Source organism: Biomphalaria glabrata, chromosome 4 (genome assembly GCF_947242115.1).
Source record: "Biomphalaria glabrata chromosome 4, xgBioGlab47.1, whole genome shotgun sequence".
Classification (NCBI taxonomy): Eukaryota; Metazoa; Mollusca; class Gastropoda; family Planorbidae; genus Biomphalaria; species Biomphalaria glabrata.
Window position 1 is genome coordinate 11,218,172 of NC_074714.1, and position 17,361 is coordinate 11,235,532.

A 17,361-nucleotide genomic window follows, 5' to 3' on the forward strand; every position below is an offset into this window, starting at 1 on the left:
CGCAATTACGAGTACGGGTATTGTACTTGTAAGTTAAATGAAATAAAAACAAAACAAGAAATTAGTTGCTGTTTTTTTCATCGTCAATAAATAAATCACAAAAATTTGAAAATACTTCGAAGTACACTTGTTGAATAGATCAAGGCCTAAGAAGATATGGCACGCTGAAGAGCCAACAGATGATCGCAAAAAGAAATGCACTCTCTTGCTTGCACTCCTGTGTGCTGCTTCAGCTGGACAATGACTAAGGTCTTCTTCTAGCTAGAGTTTTGCTGCTTCAGTTGGACAATGACTAAGGTCTTCTTCTAGCTAGAGTTTCGCTGCTTCAGCTGGACAATGACTAAGGTCTTCTTCTAGCTAGAGTTTCGCTGCTTCATTGGCTTTAGTAAAGGCGTAGTCTGAGACTTAGAACTATAGCATAAGGTCCTCCTCAACCTCTCTCTCTCTCTCTCTCTCTCTCTCTCTCAATGTTATACAGTATTCTGACTTGGTTCTTGATTGAATAGCGTTTGGAGCAATCAAAATAAACATCTTCTACTGAAAGAGTGTCTACAGTGACGCCTGCAAGCGAGATCTCAGGCCTACAGGTATCAATGACAATATGTGAGATGAAATCTAGGACAGCAAGGAGTCATACTGTGCGTGCTGGTACAAAACTCTCTGAAAGCGAAAGAAAGAAAGCGGCCTTAGACCAAAGACTAAGAAAGAAGGCGACCTTAGACCAAAGACTAAGAAAGAAAGCGGCCCTAGACCAAAGACTAAGAAAGAAAGCGACCTTAGACCAAAGACTAAGAAAGAAAGCGACCTTAGACCAAAGACTTAGAAAGAAAGCGGCCCTAGACCAAAGACTAAGAAAGAAAGCGGCCCTAGACCAAAAACTAAAAAAGAAAGCGGCCCTAGACCAAAGACTAAGAAAGAAAGCGGCCCTAGACCAAAAACTAAAAAAGAAAGCGGCCTTAGACCAAAGACTAAGAAAGAAAGCGACCTTAGACCAAAGACTAAGAAAGAAAGCGACCTTAGACCAAAGACTAAGAAAGAAAGCGACCTTAGACCAAAGACTAAGAAAGAAAGCGACCTTAGTCCAAAGACTAAGAAAGAAAGCGACCTTAGACAAAAGACTAAGAAAGAAAGCGGCCTTATCAGCTAGCCCTAAATCAGGGACATTCACGTGAACGATGACACAGCTTGTTACTCTAGAAATGGCTTGATTAAGTCACAATACCTAACTGACACAAGAAGAGACCAAATACCAGTGATTTATCTGGGCACATCTGTTGTTTTCCGAGACGAAAGTTTAAAATTGTTTTTTTTTTAAAGTTAAAAAATCCCAGGCTTCACCAGGATTCAAACTCCGGAACCCCGGTTTGGAAGCCAAGCGCTTTATCACTCATCCGCCGCGCGTCCTGTCCCTATATCGGGCATTTGTATATGTACATGGCTGTTCTTATTATATTAAGTTGTTGAATACGCTCTTGCTATTTTTATTATTATTTGACAATGTTCACTACCTAAGCTTGATTACAAAATACTTGGGCCTTGCTGGATCATTTACACCAATGGATTCAAGATTTCTTAGTTGGTCAAGAGGAAACTGTAATAACATATGCTGCAAATTGACACCAATAACTGTAAACTCAGGTGTACTTCAAGGAACAATGTTAAGTCCATTTCTATATTTAGTTTACATAAATTACCAACCTAACTGCATTAGCTTAGGAACAAAATTTAAGCTATCTGCAGAGAATCGCATTATATTTAGAACAATAATACAATTTTAATAGAAACGCAATATTATGACATATTACAAATAAAAAATAGATAAATAATATTAATGAAAAATAAAAAAAAAGCATGCGTCTTTTTTACCTAGAAATTTATAAATTATTTAATTATTATTAAAAAAACAAAAAAAAAAGGCTATATTTGAATATTAGTTATGGTAAACAAGTAAATCTAAAACACACACAATTATAAATTACAATAAAACGAGAGTTAAATTTGATATGGACTAAATGGTAGCCTCCTCTCCATAAAGGTGAGAACAGTAAGATTTAATAACTTCTTTCAGACAGAGCCTTTTAACGTCACAGTCACCTAAAAATACACAAAATGTTATTTATATTTGTATCTTATATTATTTTTGTTCTAGCACTAATGCTGACGTTTACAATCGTAGTTAAACAGTTTGAACCAAGACAATTAGCTTATCTTATCTTTTATCAAGACTAAAAGCTTACAATACCTGCATATCAGATTAATCAAAAATAATTACCGAGTTCCCGTTTTCACGAGAGTAAAGACATTATTGAAGAGAAGAATTTGGTTTGTTTTGACTACCAGCAATCTTTTCTATGTGTAAACTTAGTGATGTTTGCTGTGATAATTGATATTCTTATTTACATCTGCTGTTTTGCAATGATAAATCTAGAGTAAGTGATCCTTGTTACTGTCAGACGATTACAGATTCGTACTGATAGTGTCATGGTAGGACAAAGGAAATACAGTTGTACTATTTTCATGCAATAGTGTTCGCTCTGGCTAGATCAAGTCTGAGCACCTCTGCAAATGGACTTTTCAGAATTACAGATTTACTTGATAAAAATATATCCAAGGGATGTAATCCAAGCATTATTTGGACGCATACTTTTGAAACAGTTATCCCCTCTGATGCATGATATAGTTTTCTATGCAAAAGACCATTTTTTACAGAGAAAATAATAATTTAAAGTGTTTTTTTTTTCACTTACATATACATACATAATACATACATGTATACATACATACATACACATATATATATACACTAGACATATATTACCCGCGGCCCGCGGGATTTTTGTTTGCGTATCACTGTCGATGAGTCACTGAGAGTGGTTTTTAAACAATTAAACGAAATAATAATGTTATAAGTAAAGCGAATGCGTAAATAACAGTGTTCGAATATATTAAATGTGTGGGCCTCTTTTTGTGTCAACAACAAATCCAATACTCCAAGAAAACATAAAAAGCTTGTTAATATTAGTCCTTGACAAGAGAATAAGAAACTCATTTGATTCATCTTTACATTCATCCTTAGTCTGCTACTAATCTATACTCAAGTTTCAAGCTATTTATATCTATTTCTTTTTGTCCCACAGGCCTTGGGATATATCACGTCAGACCAGCATTACCTCCCTTGACTATGACGACGATTACATGCAGTACGCGGAAGGATCGGAGAACTCAGAAAGCGTGGGCGGAGAGTTCTCTGAGGACTTCCGGAGCAGGGAGGACGTACTGCCCTCCCCACCAATATCTCCCAGAAACTGGGCAACATTTGACGATGAGGATGATATCGTAGACAGCGATGATTCAATGCGTAAGTTTTGTTTTCAATTGCTGCAGGTGAAGTTTGTATCTTTGGTTCTTTCTTGGCAGAGCGACGCCTAAATAAATATTTTTATACATTCTTCTTACATCAAGTATATGTGTACAGTGTACACAGACGTATAGGCTTATTCACACACACACACACACACACACACACACACGTACACTTTGGCAGCATGTTATCTCAGACATATGGTAACACCTTAGTTTGCAAAAAATTTCCCCAAAAAATTAAAATGTTATAGATATTGTGCAATCAAAAAAAAAAAAAACAGACGAAATTTGATTTACTTTAAAACATATTCAGGATATGAAATGCACCTTGCAATATAATATTTTTTTCTTTGAATATACATTTGTTTTTATTAACCTACTAGTCCCTGATTTCCGGTTCGAAAAGCTACCCTAAGCAAGTAGAGGTAACAGAAGCTGAAATCTATTCATATCCGGTTCTCACTATAAAAAAACAACAAGAAAATATAAAAATTACAAAGTGTACTTGTATCAATTATTTTGGATCAGTCACGTATTTAAATTTGTTACAGATCTAGATTTTAGATGTGTAGACTTTAAACGTAGTATTAAGTTGTTCCTGATCCTCAACGCCCACTGAGACACCACCATGTTCTACATACCTCGTCGGAAATATTAAAATTTATTTTTTTTCATCTTAAATAGAACGACAACATATAAATCTTCATTATTAACTGAGCTAACGAGACACTCTACTATATGTGAAATTTGTACTTCAAATAAATATTCAATTGTTACTTCCATCTTCCACATTCCAACCTTTTTTTTTTGGTTTTACATTTTGATCCATGAAGAATGTAGAAGTTTATAGAAGAAATTGTTGTTGTTTTTTTGTTAAGACATGATAGTAAAATTTAAACACAAAATTTATCCAAAAAAAATACCCCACTTTCTTTTCGATCCTAGAATTATTTAAGATGCATTGAATGGTGAAAAGTGACACATTTACTGCCCCTGCGAGACAAAACATTTTATTGACATTTCTGAAAGATCACTTCACTTATTATTGAATTCATAAAAATTATTTTTTACATGTGAAAGGAACTAAAAAAAATTGCATGGACAATTTATTTTCAATTCCATTGGATGTTATTTCTAGATCTAATTAACCGTTCGTTGTACTTCCGGTTAGCTAAGTTGGTCAAAGCGTTATGTTAATAACGCGAATGACGTGGGTTCGATCATTATAGAAGGCCTGAACGCTAACCAGCGACGTCACATCCTGTGGGCATAGTAGACCAATGATTCTTTGCTATGTCACACGTCGTGACGTCGGATACTGATTTAGCGTTTGTATGCTAACACACCTCGGGTACAGAAACTATTTATAACCATCATACGAAGTGAGATATCATCCAACTGTTTGGGTCTCTCCACAACTATGAAACATCGTATTTTATATCGAATGGAATGAGAACTTGAACATTTGGACACTTGCGATACTGTCTTAATGATATTGCATGCGTAAACATTTTGTCTGCTCTTTGACTGTCTGCTTGCCTGGAAATACTCTGTAAAAGTTTCTTTTTTTTTATCAGACTGTTTGAGTCCTTGATTAAATTTCTTTCTTCCTTATATCACTCTCTTTATTTGCTTCCATCGTTTTACCTGCCCGTCCATTTGGAATATTTATAGTCAGCGGTCAGATACTGTCATCTAGTACGAGATATTTCATCAAAGTACGTGCCAGCCTTATTAGATTTTCCCGCCATTTCGTCTTCAGACCTTATCTTATCTTATATAATACAGATGTTACTTCAAAAAAGAAGATGATTACGTCCTACGCGTCTTGCATTTAGTCATGCATATTAACCAATGACTTAAATTCTGCCAAGTCACTGGTTTTCCTGGCTAGCTCAGGCAACCCATTCCATGCTCTAATAGCACTAGGTAAGAAGGAGCATTTGTACAAATTTGTCCTAGCATATGGGATGAGGAACGTGCCTTTACCTTTGTGTCTTTCTGAGTATTTTATTAAATTTTGTTTTTGTATTTGAAGATTATGGTTCAGTGTTTTATGTATAATTGCTACTTTACTTTTGAGTCTTCTGTCCTGAAGGCTTTCTAAATTTAGTGATTTTACTAAAGGTGTTACTCTAGTTAAATGTGAATATTCGTTTGTTATGAATCTCACTGCTCTATTTTGTGTCTGTTCCAGTTTCTTAATGTTTTCTTGAGTTGAGGGGTCCCAAACAGAGGATGCATATTCTATATTGGTCTAACCAAGGTTAAATAACATTTTAGTTTTATGTTCTTATTTGATTTATAGAAATTTCTTTTAATAAACCCTAATGCTTTGTTTGATTTACTAAAACATATATTAAAGAATAAACTTTGTCAGAGTTTTGACCTTTTTCTGCTATTTCTGTCAACTTTTTTACAAACACCCACAACCGTAATGGGTTATCTACCTACCCATTCTGGTCCTCGGAAATCTTTAATATGGCCCAGTAAATGTTTTGTAATAATAATCTGACATTCACAATTCACTAAGTGTTAAAACGTTGGAGTAATAGTGCGAATTTTAATTTGTATGATTCACTACTTGCTAAGTGATTTAAAATATCATACATCGAATAATATAAGAGTATTGATGACACGTTTTATACTGAGAAGTTAGTATGTATGCGATGCTTAAAGGTAACCACTAGAGACAAGATATTTTTCTTGAATGTGTGAAATGTCTAGGAATTATGAAAGTAACCATATCAGGAATATGCAGTATTACGAACAGGTAGAGATCCAAAAGTAATAGGTGAAATATATCGATGTGTTGGAATTTTCAATCAAAACTACTCGAGAACAAAGTTGTTTTGCATCATACATCAAGACATCTTCTATCGAACTGTCGGAAAAATACATCCAGTCCACGGTGTAATATCATGGCTTATAAATATTATTCACTCCCGTCTATTTATTCATCAAAAACTTCTATGCTATCTCAATAATGAATTTTTTTTAACTACATTAAAAAAAGTGTGGCTTACTACATACTATATTTCAGCCCATTTGGAACTTAAAAGAAGGAAATAGCGTCTTTTTTTTTTCCATTTCAAAACTCGGTCTGTGGAACGTAAAATATTTAGATTGTCAAATTTATGATTTTTTACCAATCATATCTGTCACATGAACAAATTAAATGTTAAATGCAAGTAAAATTTTTTTTTTATTATCAACTTAAAGGTTTCAAAAAGCATTTTCAACAATGTGCAAATCAGCTAAATAAACATTTTACTAGGCTTAATGCCTGGTTGTTGTACAGGATAAAAATTCCGAAGATAACGTTTGGTCAATTTCATTGTGAAACTCAAAGGGTTTGATGCTGTTGAAAAAGATTTAGATATCTAATAATAATAATGATAATAATAATTTCTCTATGGACAGTGTTAAGGGGACTCCAATGAATTTTGTTTCCTTTAAAACAATCTCGACCCTGTCAGTGCCAGAGAATGAAAATCAATTCATTTCTACAATAGTAATAAACATCTCCAACTGTTGTTTTTTCTGAATGCTCTAGAGTTGAAATGTTTTTCACATGTAATATCGAAAGTCAAAGAATGTGTCTAATGCTGGCCTCTCCTACACTTCTGAGAAATTATTTTCATGTAAAGAAAATTTAAAAAAGAAGGTGTCAGGAGTAATTTGACTAGTGGACACTTCAGCTTGATGTATAAGACACATTTTTTTTAGACCTGTATGAAGTAAAGGAAAGCATATTATAATGTTTGTTTGTGAATGTGTAAATCCATTGACCCATAAATGTATGTACATTAACTCTGAGTGTGTGTGTGTCGATCTAAATTCAATAATACATGTTTTTTTAGAGTTCTTTAGAATCCAAAGAGTTTATTAAGCACTTTTTGTTTCTTTCTGCTTTCAGACGTACTTGAGGAGCGTAAATCTAAAACCCGCAAGCGCCTCCAGCGCTCCAAGGTAAGTGCACAGGGCTTGTTAACGACATGCATCACGCTCTGACAACCTGACCAACTGGCAGACAAATGTTACTGTCAACTCACTGCCACACTCAATGTGTATTTCTAAAGAGAAACCCCAAACTCTAACCTGACATTGGACAACGTTTAGTAGATCGTATTAACATACACTTCCCTCGTGGATAAAATTGTTTCAAAGACGTTGGAGGTCGGTAGAAGAAAAAAATTTGAATCATTTATTTGAAAGATAAAATTTTGCTAATAGTTTATGGCTGGGTAGTAGATAGAGTAGATAGAGTAGAGAGAGTAGATAGAGCATCTAGCTAATAACGCGAATGTAATTCAATCCCAATCTCGCTCTATGCTTTTTTTTTTCTCTTCATTTTTCAATGACAACTAAAATATGAATATTTACTTTACTATTATTTGAACATTCATCATCATGATCATCAAACTCCATTTGAGTGAGGGGTTTAGAGAGGCTTAAATCCTCACTTGCAAAAGCCCTGGACAGAAACCCTGCTGTCTTGCGTAGTGCATTAATGTCGCCATACAGGTCGAGAATTTTTGGTTTCCCAGACCTGTCGAGGCGGAGATCAGCAAGTCTGGGGCAGTCAAACAGTAGGAATCGATTTTTAAAACAATACTTACTTCAAATGTGAATAAAAAAAATACCCTTATCAGACCATGTGATCTATAGGGCAGATGATGTAAAGTCCTCTGTTTTTTTTTTTTTGTGGCCCACGTTTATCGTGGAAGTACGTGTCCCAATTTCACTCACCTCTTAGAAAATCTGATTAATTTTTAGCTATAATTCAGCACCTGTAGATAGATCTATGCGTGGGTTATACTTTTATTTGACAATCAAAATTAACCGTAGCTTTATCTTTTAGCTTTATGAAGATGATGTCCAAATCAGTTTTTTTCAGTAACGCTTTTAATGTTTAAGGTCTAAACGTGACAGACGGACCGACGTGACTGACAGACAAACGACAGACAAATGGTTTACGGCTTCTCCCAACGGGGCACCTCTAGAATAAGGTGTCAAAAAAACAAGCATCTCCATTTCCTCTACCAGACATTCAGATATAAGCCTGTTGTATTGTTATATCGTCAAACATTTATAAGTATTTCCTTTTTATTGATGTTATTATCTTCAAACACAACAAACTGTAACAACAAACATTTCCTTAATGTATCTTATAATACAACTTTATGGTGTCAGAGGTGAAGATCAATATTTTGTCCCATATACTCGTCTTGTAATAACACTGCTTAATCACATACACGCTCATAAATGTTGACCACCTCAACAGCCGCCCAGCCGCACTCTTGTTTCTTTCTGCATTAAAAATGTATTTCCTTTCGCAGAGACAAGAATGATAAATTCTGGACTAGATATTGTGTGTGAGAGAATGTGTGTAAGTGTGTGTGTGTGTGATGTCTGTCCTTTCATCTCGGCCATGCAGACATAATTAGGAAAGACATTTACTGCAGAACCATAACTGCACGCTTTGTCTCCTCATTTATATTTCATGTATAATCCGTGCTGAGTGTACCACTACGTAACGCAAGCTTTCAGCTTAGGCCCCCCCCCCACTTCATTGGGTGCATCGCAAAGTAAAAGAAAAATTGTCTGATTTTGGTTACACGAAAAAATCTAGAAGAGGGCACGGCATATCAGTTGTAATGAAGATGAGATCTAGAAGAGGGCATATCAGTTGTAATGAAGATGAGATCTAGAAGAGTGCATATCAGTTGTAATGAAGATGAGATCTAGAAGAGGGCATATCAGTTGTAATGAAGATGAGATCTAGAAGAGGGCATATCAGTTGTAATGAAGATGAGATCTAGAAGAGGGCATATCAGTTGTAATGAAGATGAGATCTAGAAGAGTGCATATCAGTTGTAATGAAGATGAGATCTAGAAGAGGGCGTATCAGTTGTAATGAAGATGAGATCTAGAAGAGGGCATATCAGTTGTAATGAAGATGAGATCTAGAAGAGGGCATATCAGTTGTAATGAAGATGAGATCTAGAAGAGGGCATATCAGTTGTAATGAAGATGAGATCTAGAAGAGGGCATATCAGTTATAATGAAGATGAGATCTAGAAGAGGGCATATCAGTTGTAATGAAGATGAGATCTAGAAGAGGGCATATCAGTTGTAATGAAGATGAGATCTAGAAGAGGGCATATCAGTTGTAATGAAGATGAGATCTAGAAGAGGGCATATCAGTTGTAATGAAGATGAGATCTAGAAGAGGGCATATCAGTTGTAATGAAGATGAGATCTAGAAGAGGGCATATCAGTTGTAATGAAGATGAGATCTAGAAGAGGGCATATCAGTTGTAATGAAGATGAGATCTAGAAGAGGGCATATCAGTTGTAATGAAGATGAGATCTAGAAGAGGGCATATCAGTTGTAATGAAGATGAGATCTAGAAGAGGGCATATCAGTTGTAATGAAGATGAGATCTAGAAGAGGGCATATCAGTTGTAATTAAGATGAGATCTAGAAGAGGGCATATCAGTTGTAATGAAGATGAGATCTAGAAGAGGGCGTATCAGTTGTAATGAAGATGAGATCTAGAAGAGGGCATATCAGTTGTAATGAAGATGAGATCTAGAAGAGGGCATATCAGTTGTAATGAAGATGAGATCTAGAAGAGGGCATATCAATTGTAATGAAGATGAGATCTAGAAGAGGGCATATCAGTTGTAATGAAGATGAGATCTAGAAGAGGGCATATCAGTTGTAATGAAGATGAGATCTAGAAGAGGGCATATCAATTGTAATGAAGATGAGATCTAGAAGAGGGCATATCAGTTGTAATGAAGATGAGATCTAGAAGAGGGCATATCAGATGACGTGTTGCAGACCAGTGAGACAAGAGACAGGTTAAGAATAAAACAAAAATAAATTTAAATACAAACTTACAAAATTATCAAAGGAAAAGAACAGCAAAATCACTGAAAATTCTTCAAGGTTTAACCCTCTTTTTCTATATTAAAAAAAAAATTGTTATTTACCTCTTATGATTAGCTAATTGGTTAATTTTTTGATTGAGTTATGTATTGTCATTGACGAATTGTGCAAAGTTTCAACTTGATCCGACAATGAAAAGTGGGAGAAAAACGTGTACAAAATGTGTACCAGACAGACATACAGACGGACAGACAGCTGAAGAGAATAAATAATAATTTAGAACAACAATAACTCAACATAATCAATATGTTACCTCAGTTTGATCGACATACAAAGTAACCAATAATGCAGATGATGTTATCAATGACTTTCACTAGCAAATCAGTGGTGGTACTTGTACAATCATTGAATGTACAATCATTGATGGTACTTGTACAATCAGTAGTGGTACTTGAACAATCAGCCATAGTTTTCTTACAATCAGCGGTAGAATTGTACAATCTGTGGTGGTACTTGTATAATCAGTGGTGTTACAATTATTTCTTGTACTTGTATAATAATTGGTGGTACTAGTACAATCAGCAAAATACCTGTACTTTAGTGGTGGTACTTATTCAGTTAGTAGCAGCACTTGAACACTCATTTGTGCTACTTAGTTGATATCTACTTTTCCCAACACCCCTCTTTCTTTGAGCCCGAGTTCACTTTGTCTAAACAGATCATTGGAGAAGGATGATTGGCAGAGACAGATTAAAAAGGGAGGGGTGGGGCATGGAAGTTGTGAGTTTATTGAATAGGATGATGTCCAAGAAACTTTTGATGGAAACGATTTGCTGTATTTGGGGAAGAGGGGCGGGGGGTAGCTGCTGGAATCACGAGCTTTGGATAGAGTTCAGCCAACTGTGAAATCATTAACCAACTTGACCGCTCCTTCCCCGTTCCTTTCCAGTGGTGGAGACGATGCCCATATGAAGATGAGGCTGACCACTAAGCAAGGCCCCATACTCTCTCATCTTCTTCGTTAAGTCCCTAGTTGAATAACTTTGAGATCGATGGCCTCGAGAGTACGTTGAGTGCTTTCCCCCCTTTTTCAGTCCACGTGATATGTGGGTCACTGTGACACTACCCGCACGCTGATGAACGCACTATGTAAAGCGGCGCAACACCTACACAGCGTCCACTGACAGTATGGCATCAGGACACACAGCAGTACCATCCAAAATTGATGTTTTCTGTAACTAGGTTCATTCTAGCATCAAACAATTTTTTTTTTTCCAAATGACATAAATTGACTCTGCGTTTACGTGGTAGTATTGTATACTTTATAGAATGATTGTATTAAGATACGTGACCTAGTCCTAAGATAATATACAGAGTACCTGTGTCTGTGTGTATGTGTGTGTGTGTATGTGTGTCTGGGAGAAGGTTTCCATGCTGTCGTTAGGCGCTTTGCAAAATAACTTAGCACCTGTCGGGATTCGAGCTCGCGCCCCCGTGAAATAGATAACCAGGAGGTTAGTACCCACTAGCAACATGTCCCATTCTTCCTCCCTGCTGCTGACACTATTAAGTGTTAAAAAAAAAAGTCTTATTTTAACTATAGAGCATAAACTATTAAAGAATAAACCTAAATTATTCTAAGGGGAGGTAGTACATCAGATGATAGTTTTGAAAGAATGCAAAGTCATGTCCCTTGCTTTCCCCAGGGCTCGAAACATACCAGTTCCTATCCAATATATTCGTTCTATCACTACCAACTTGTAAAAGATCACCTCCCACTTCTCATTAAGCGCTCCTCTCCTCCTCCTATCAACCCCCATCGTACATCGACGCTGGAAATGATTTAATAATAAACAAAAGCAAGAGAACGAAGTTAAAAAACAAAACGCTGTCAATTGGCGTCACTTGTAGCTATACACCGAAAGCATCCTCTGTTGGATCAAGTTTCCACAAGATCTAGCAGTTGGCAGCTGTGCCAAGCTTTTCATTTTTTTTTCTCTCTCTCCACGTACATAGACCTGTCATGTAGATATGACTGTACGCTAATGTCAGAGGCAATCAGCAGAAGTAATTGGCGGGCTGGCGGTCCTATATGTAGATGTCTCTATTAAATACACACAGGAAATGATCTTAGTAAAAAAAAGTACTACAAGCAATGTCTGCAGTTTTTAGGGAAACAATGTTGTTGTAGATTTTTTATTACCTTTCAGTCGGTAAAGCAGGTCAGGAAGAAAGAATCTTTTGCAAAAAAGTTTGATTGTTCTTGTTGTTACCACGGTAATCAAACAATTTTCTAAATGGTTGACTTCCTAACATAATTCATCGCCCCTGGCTTTTTGCAGTATAGAAATGTTTCTTTGACGTTTACCTGTGCCGCCCCTCCCCACAATAAAAATGTGCTCGCCCCCACTTAACCAGTGTCGGGCCTGAAGGAGGGCTATAGACTCGTGTGGTTCCTGAGGGTTGAAAGAAAGTTCTGAAAAAGAAAATAAAAAAAGTATGTTGGGCACTTCTGTGCTGCTAAGTCAAACGGAGGTAACTCTCAAATAACGAACTCCAATAACAAAAGGCGATAGGCCAACAAGAAAAGTTCGTAGTCACTGAGAGCGAATGTCCAACTAGAAGTTTAATAATTACAAAGAAATCCGTCGAATGTCGTCAAGCGAAATCTCTACGTTCATAAAAACTGCCTCACTCTAAAGCCTTCAAAAGTAGTCTTTTTACATTTCGCTATTCTTCCTCAAATCCTAGTCTAGATTTTAATAGCTGCGTCATTGTCTCTAAGTCCAAACTTTCAATCTCTATAAAACAACTCACTAACGTGGTATGAAAGTATAGACATATAAATAAAACGATTGGGTTGTCTTATTTTTCATATAATTTGTTTGCAATCTAAATGTTAATAATGATTTTTTTTTTTTTTAAAGTTAGTCCAACTACTCATTTTTTTTTGTTTTCAGAAATAATTGCTTCGATTTTCTGATTTTATCTTGGGCTATTAAATTTTATTCTAATTCAGCTTATTCTACCACCTCAGTCAAGTACTATTTCTTTACTTGTTTGAGATACTAAACAAAATAATGTATTACCAATAGTTCAATTCAATTTTTTTACATTGATTCTTGTGTTGTCAAATAAAATAAAGAATGGTGCAAAATTTCAGCTTGATCTGAGATATAAGCATATCTAAAGGGGAAGAACTCCATCCTTAAAACTATATATACCAATAATGTACAAGTTGTTTCCCTTTTTCGATACCAAACAAAATAATTAATTACCAATAATTAATTGACTGATTGAGTATTTTGTTTATTGATTCATATTTTGTCTATGTAAATAAATAATTGTGCAAAGTTTTAGCTTGATCAGAGAATGGGTGTGGGAGAAAGAACGTGAACACACTTTTTACCAGACAGACAGACAGACAGAGTGAGTTGCTTGCTATAAACTTTGTACAAATCTAATGTCACTCTATTATTGTCTATGAAGAATGTGACATGGATGAGCGGGCTGGGAAAGGAAGAGGTCATCAAGGTTTAAGCCTAACAGCTGCCTATTGATAGCATCGATTTGTTGTCTTTTATTTATATTTACAAACGTTCGTTCAAAATGCTGATGTACTTGAAAACAAAATACAAACTGCAACAGAATCATTCGTTTAAACAACGTTTGTAAAAGTATGAATTACATTAAGGGCACATCATGCGCCCGTCCATAGGTGGAGGTTTAGGAAATTATAATTCTGCACATTGTTATAGAAAAACAGGTCATAGACTAAATGCATATTATTCATTCAGTCCTACATAGTTTTGTTGTTTATTCTCAATGTGTAATAATTACACTTGCAATGTTGCTCTTCATCGCAGCACGCTACTAGGGCCTACACACTGACACAGACACACACACATGCCCAGTGCTATCCTTCAGACACTCACTACTTGAAGAGTGAAGCGCTGTTGTTACTGTACTTATGAGACACATTCCCTCCCCGCCACCAAGTGTTGCAGTGTCTTCTTTTTTTGTCTCTGTCTTCCAAACAAATACAAGACATACCGGCTGGAATGTTAACACATCTCGATATGTCAATCTATCTATCTATCTATCTATCTATCTATCTATCTATCTATCTATCTATCTATCTATCTATCTATCTTTATCTATCTATCTATCTATCTATCTATCTATCTATCTATCTATCTATCTATCTTTATCTATCTATCTATCTATCTATCTATCTATCTATCTATCTATCTATCTATCTATCTCTAACTATCTATCTCTATCCATCTATCTATCTATTTATCTATCTATCTATCTTTCTATCTATCTATCTATCTATCTATCTATCTATCTATCTCTATCCATCTATCTATCTATTTATCTATCTATCTATCCATCTATCTATCCATCTATCTATCTATTTATCTATATATCTATCTGTAGATAACTGGACGGTTAACATCACTTACCGATAAATCGACCCTGAGAGTTTTGGCGGCTGATAGTGGATTACCATTTTAGAGTCTAAAATATTTTATCATAAACTAAAATTAAGATAAATGCAAATGTACTATAATGAAAAGTTTTATGTGTACTTGTGTCTAGTATACATGAACTTATATACATTATACTCACATTATACTCACACTTTCAGTAAACATTTAACATATAAAATGTATTTTTTAAGACAATGACTTCTTTATTTTTGTAAGACTAAAAGTGATTACTTTGCTCTAAATAACTAATGAATGATAACTAGAAATCAACGTATTTTATCCCGCCCCATTTCCAACTTTTCCCATATAAAAAAGTAGATTCTACTTTGAGTATGCAGATCCAGATATGACAACATTAAAAGACAGTAGTACAGAGTAGTCTAGACTAGAATTTAGGTTGTAGAGATATGGTGTATTAGATTCTAGTTTGGTGAAAGGTCTATAGATCCAGACTCAGAAGTGGGTAGACACAACGTTCCTGAACGACTGTCCATTTCACGTTTTAATAAATACATGCGGAATACCCGCCTGTTGTTACCGGGGGTTGACCTGTAGTACTAAACTCTTGTGAGACAACTAAACCGTACTAGGCGTAATATATCTGAAGTAATAAAACTTCAACTAACTTGAACTAAGTTGAATAACTTCCTTTTGTGAACAAAACAAAATTTAACTTTATTTATAATATAGACAAACTCAAATTGTGAAAATTGAAATAAATGTAATACGCTTTAGTAAAAATGTCCTTTAACAAAATCTAACTTACTACAATAAACACAACCGTTAAGTCTCACGTTCTGGGGTCGTCTCTCTAAACTAAGAAGAAGTAACGACAATGCCACTTATGTTGCATCATTCACAACCAATCGCTAACCTCATAACACCATTATCATAGAAACACACGCGAGAGTCGCGCTATATAAAAGCTATAATAATAATGATCTATATTTTTCATTCGTAGCTTATTGGTATAAAATGTATCATTATGTGTATTATACGACCAAACATTTTGAAATAAATAAAATAAAATATACAATAAAATAAATATAAGCATATATATATATAAGCATCTTGTCTTTTTTTTCTCTTCATTCTTGGTCATTTTATTTTGGTCCTTCTAGATTGTTTCATCTCTCCAGTGGGTTACGTGTTGGACCTGGGTGTAAGCTACGTACGTCACCGGAAATGATCTGTAGGAAAATGATTTCAGCCAAAAAAAAAATATACCTTTTCGGGAGGGAGCTTTAGCTTGCGTTAAGAAAAAGTATATTTTTAAAAAAGGTGTGTTTTCAGATGATTCATGTGCATATAAATATTTTGAGAGTTCAATTCACATAAACGAGATGTAAGTTGGTTACATAAATGTTGCTTAGAGTTGTGCATTAGAGCTTGGCGTTACTAACTGCTTATATATTTCGGATGTTACTAGATGACAAAGGACTTATTACTTTGTAGCTCAAGTATCAGACAGGACGGCTATGGATGGCACCTGGTAGGGTTGGAACTCGGAACCATCGAGACGATAGTCTAGAGCGCAAACCACACGACCAGACAGTCATACCATGTATAACATCGCTTTCAAATGTTTTTCTTACAAATTAATAAATGCTGGTATATTGAACCAAGAGTCACGCCCTCTCGCCAGTATCGTGTGAATAAGAAAAAAAAATTGTAAAGATATATGACGTAATGCCGCGTGATAGCCGAACCAAACCCAAAGATATTTACACTTTGAGTTCATCCTGTTTACAGCTGGCTATAAACTTAGAAAACAGTATAGTAATCATATTTTATGGGGAACACAAAGCAAGACAATAACATAATTAAAAATTTAGGACATTTTAACTTTTTTTTCTGCAAAAAACGACTAAAACTTGGGCGTCGAGTTTAATTCAATTTGACTTGATTAGAAAACGTGGCTCACTTTATGATTGAAACTTAGTGGGAGACTTTTGTTGTGAGAGTACATACACACATACACACAGCGTCGTCTGCTCACAGGAGCTCCAGGTTCGCTGCTTCTTTGTTTCTTTTTTAAACAATATTTTAGCCAGAGCTGACGAGCGTTACATGCAGGCCTCCTATCTTGATGGTCTTTTGTCTTTCTTCTAAGGCCATTCCAACATAGATTTAGTAGCTACAATAGAGACTATAAGCCTCCACTGGGTATGTCTTGCCTTGAATGTAGACCTAAATTCAAAGGAACATAACTGTACAATTCATAACATGTGTATGGCTGTAGGCACATCATTTCTTCAAAGTTGGAAAATAAAGTGTTGGCTATATATTCTAGTAGGTCGTGTTTACTACTGCCCGTGGTTGTTAGTGCACTCCAGTGTTGTGATAGAGCAATGCGCATCTTAATGGTGTGAATCTTTTTAGTGACGCTCGCGTTCAGCTGGCTCTAGTCGTATCACGCCGAGGATATTCAAATGACTTGACTTCTAGTTTATCATTAGTGCGACTCTGTCAGAATTTAGCGTTAACTTAATGACATTATTTACAATATAGTTTGTCAGTGTGTTACGACATCGTCAGATCTATTTGCCACTTTAGATACTATGATAGACAAAGTTAGACCTTTTGCCTCATTACCAAGTT

The 17,361-nt window shown here is 35.4% G+C and overlaps 1 protein-coding gene across 4 annotated transcripts in view; it reads left to right on the forward strand.

The window, feature by feature from the left end:
- Positions 1–17,361, forward strand: part of LOC106054127 (uncharacterized) — a 426,772-nt gene that overhangs the window by 274,908 nt on the left and 134,503 nt on the right. For all 4 annotated transcript variants that reach the window (XM_056025641.1, XM_056025642.1, XM_056025644.1 and 1 more), the window contains 2 exons: positions 3,138–3,358; positions 7,283–7,335. In XM_056025641.1, the coding sequence (XP_055881616.1) occupies positions 3,138–3,358; positions 7,283–7,335 (274 nt within the window). The remainder of the gene's footprint in view (positions 1–3,137; positions 3,359–7,282; positions 7,336–17,361) is intronic.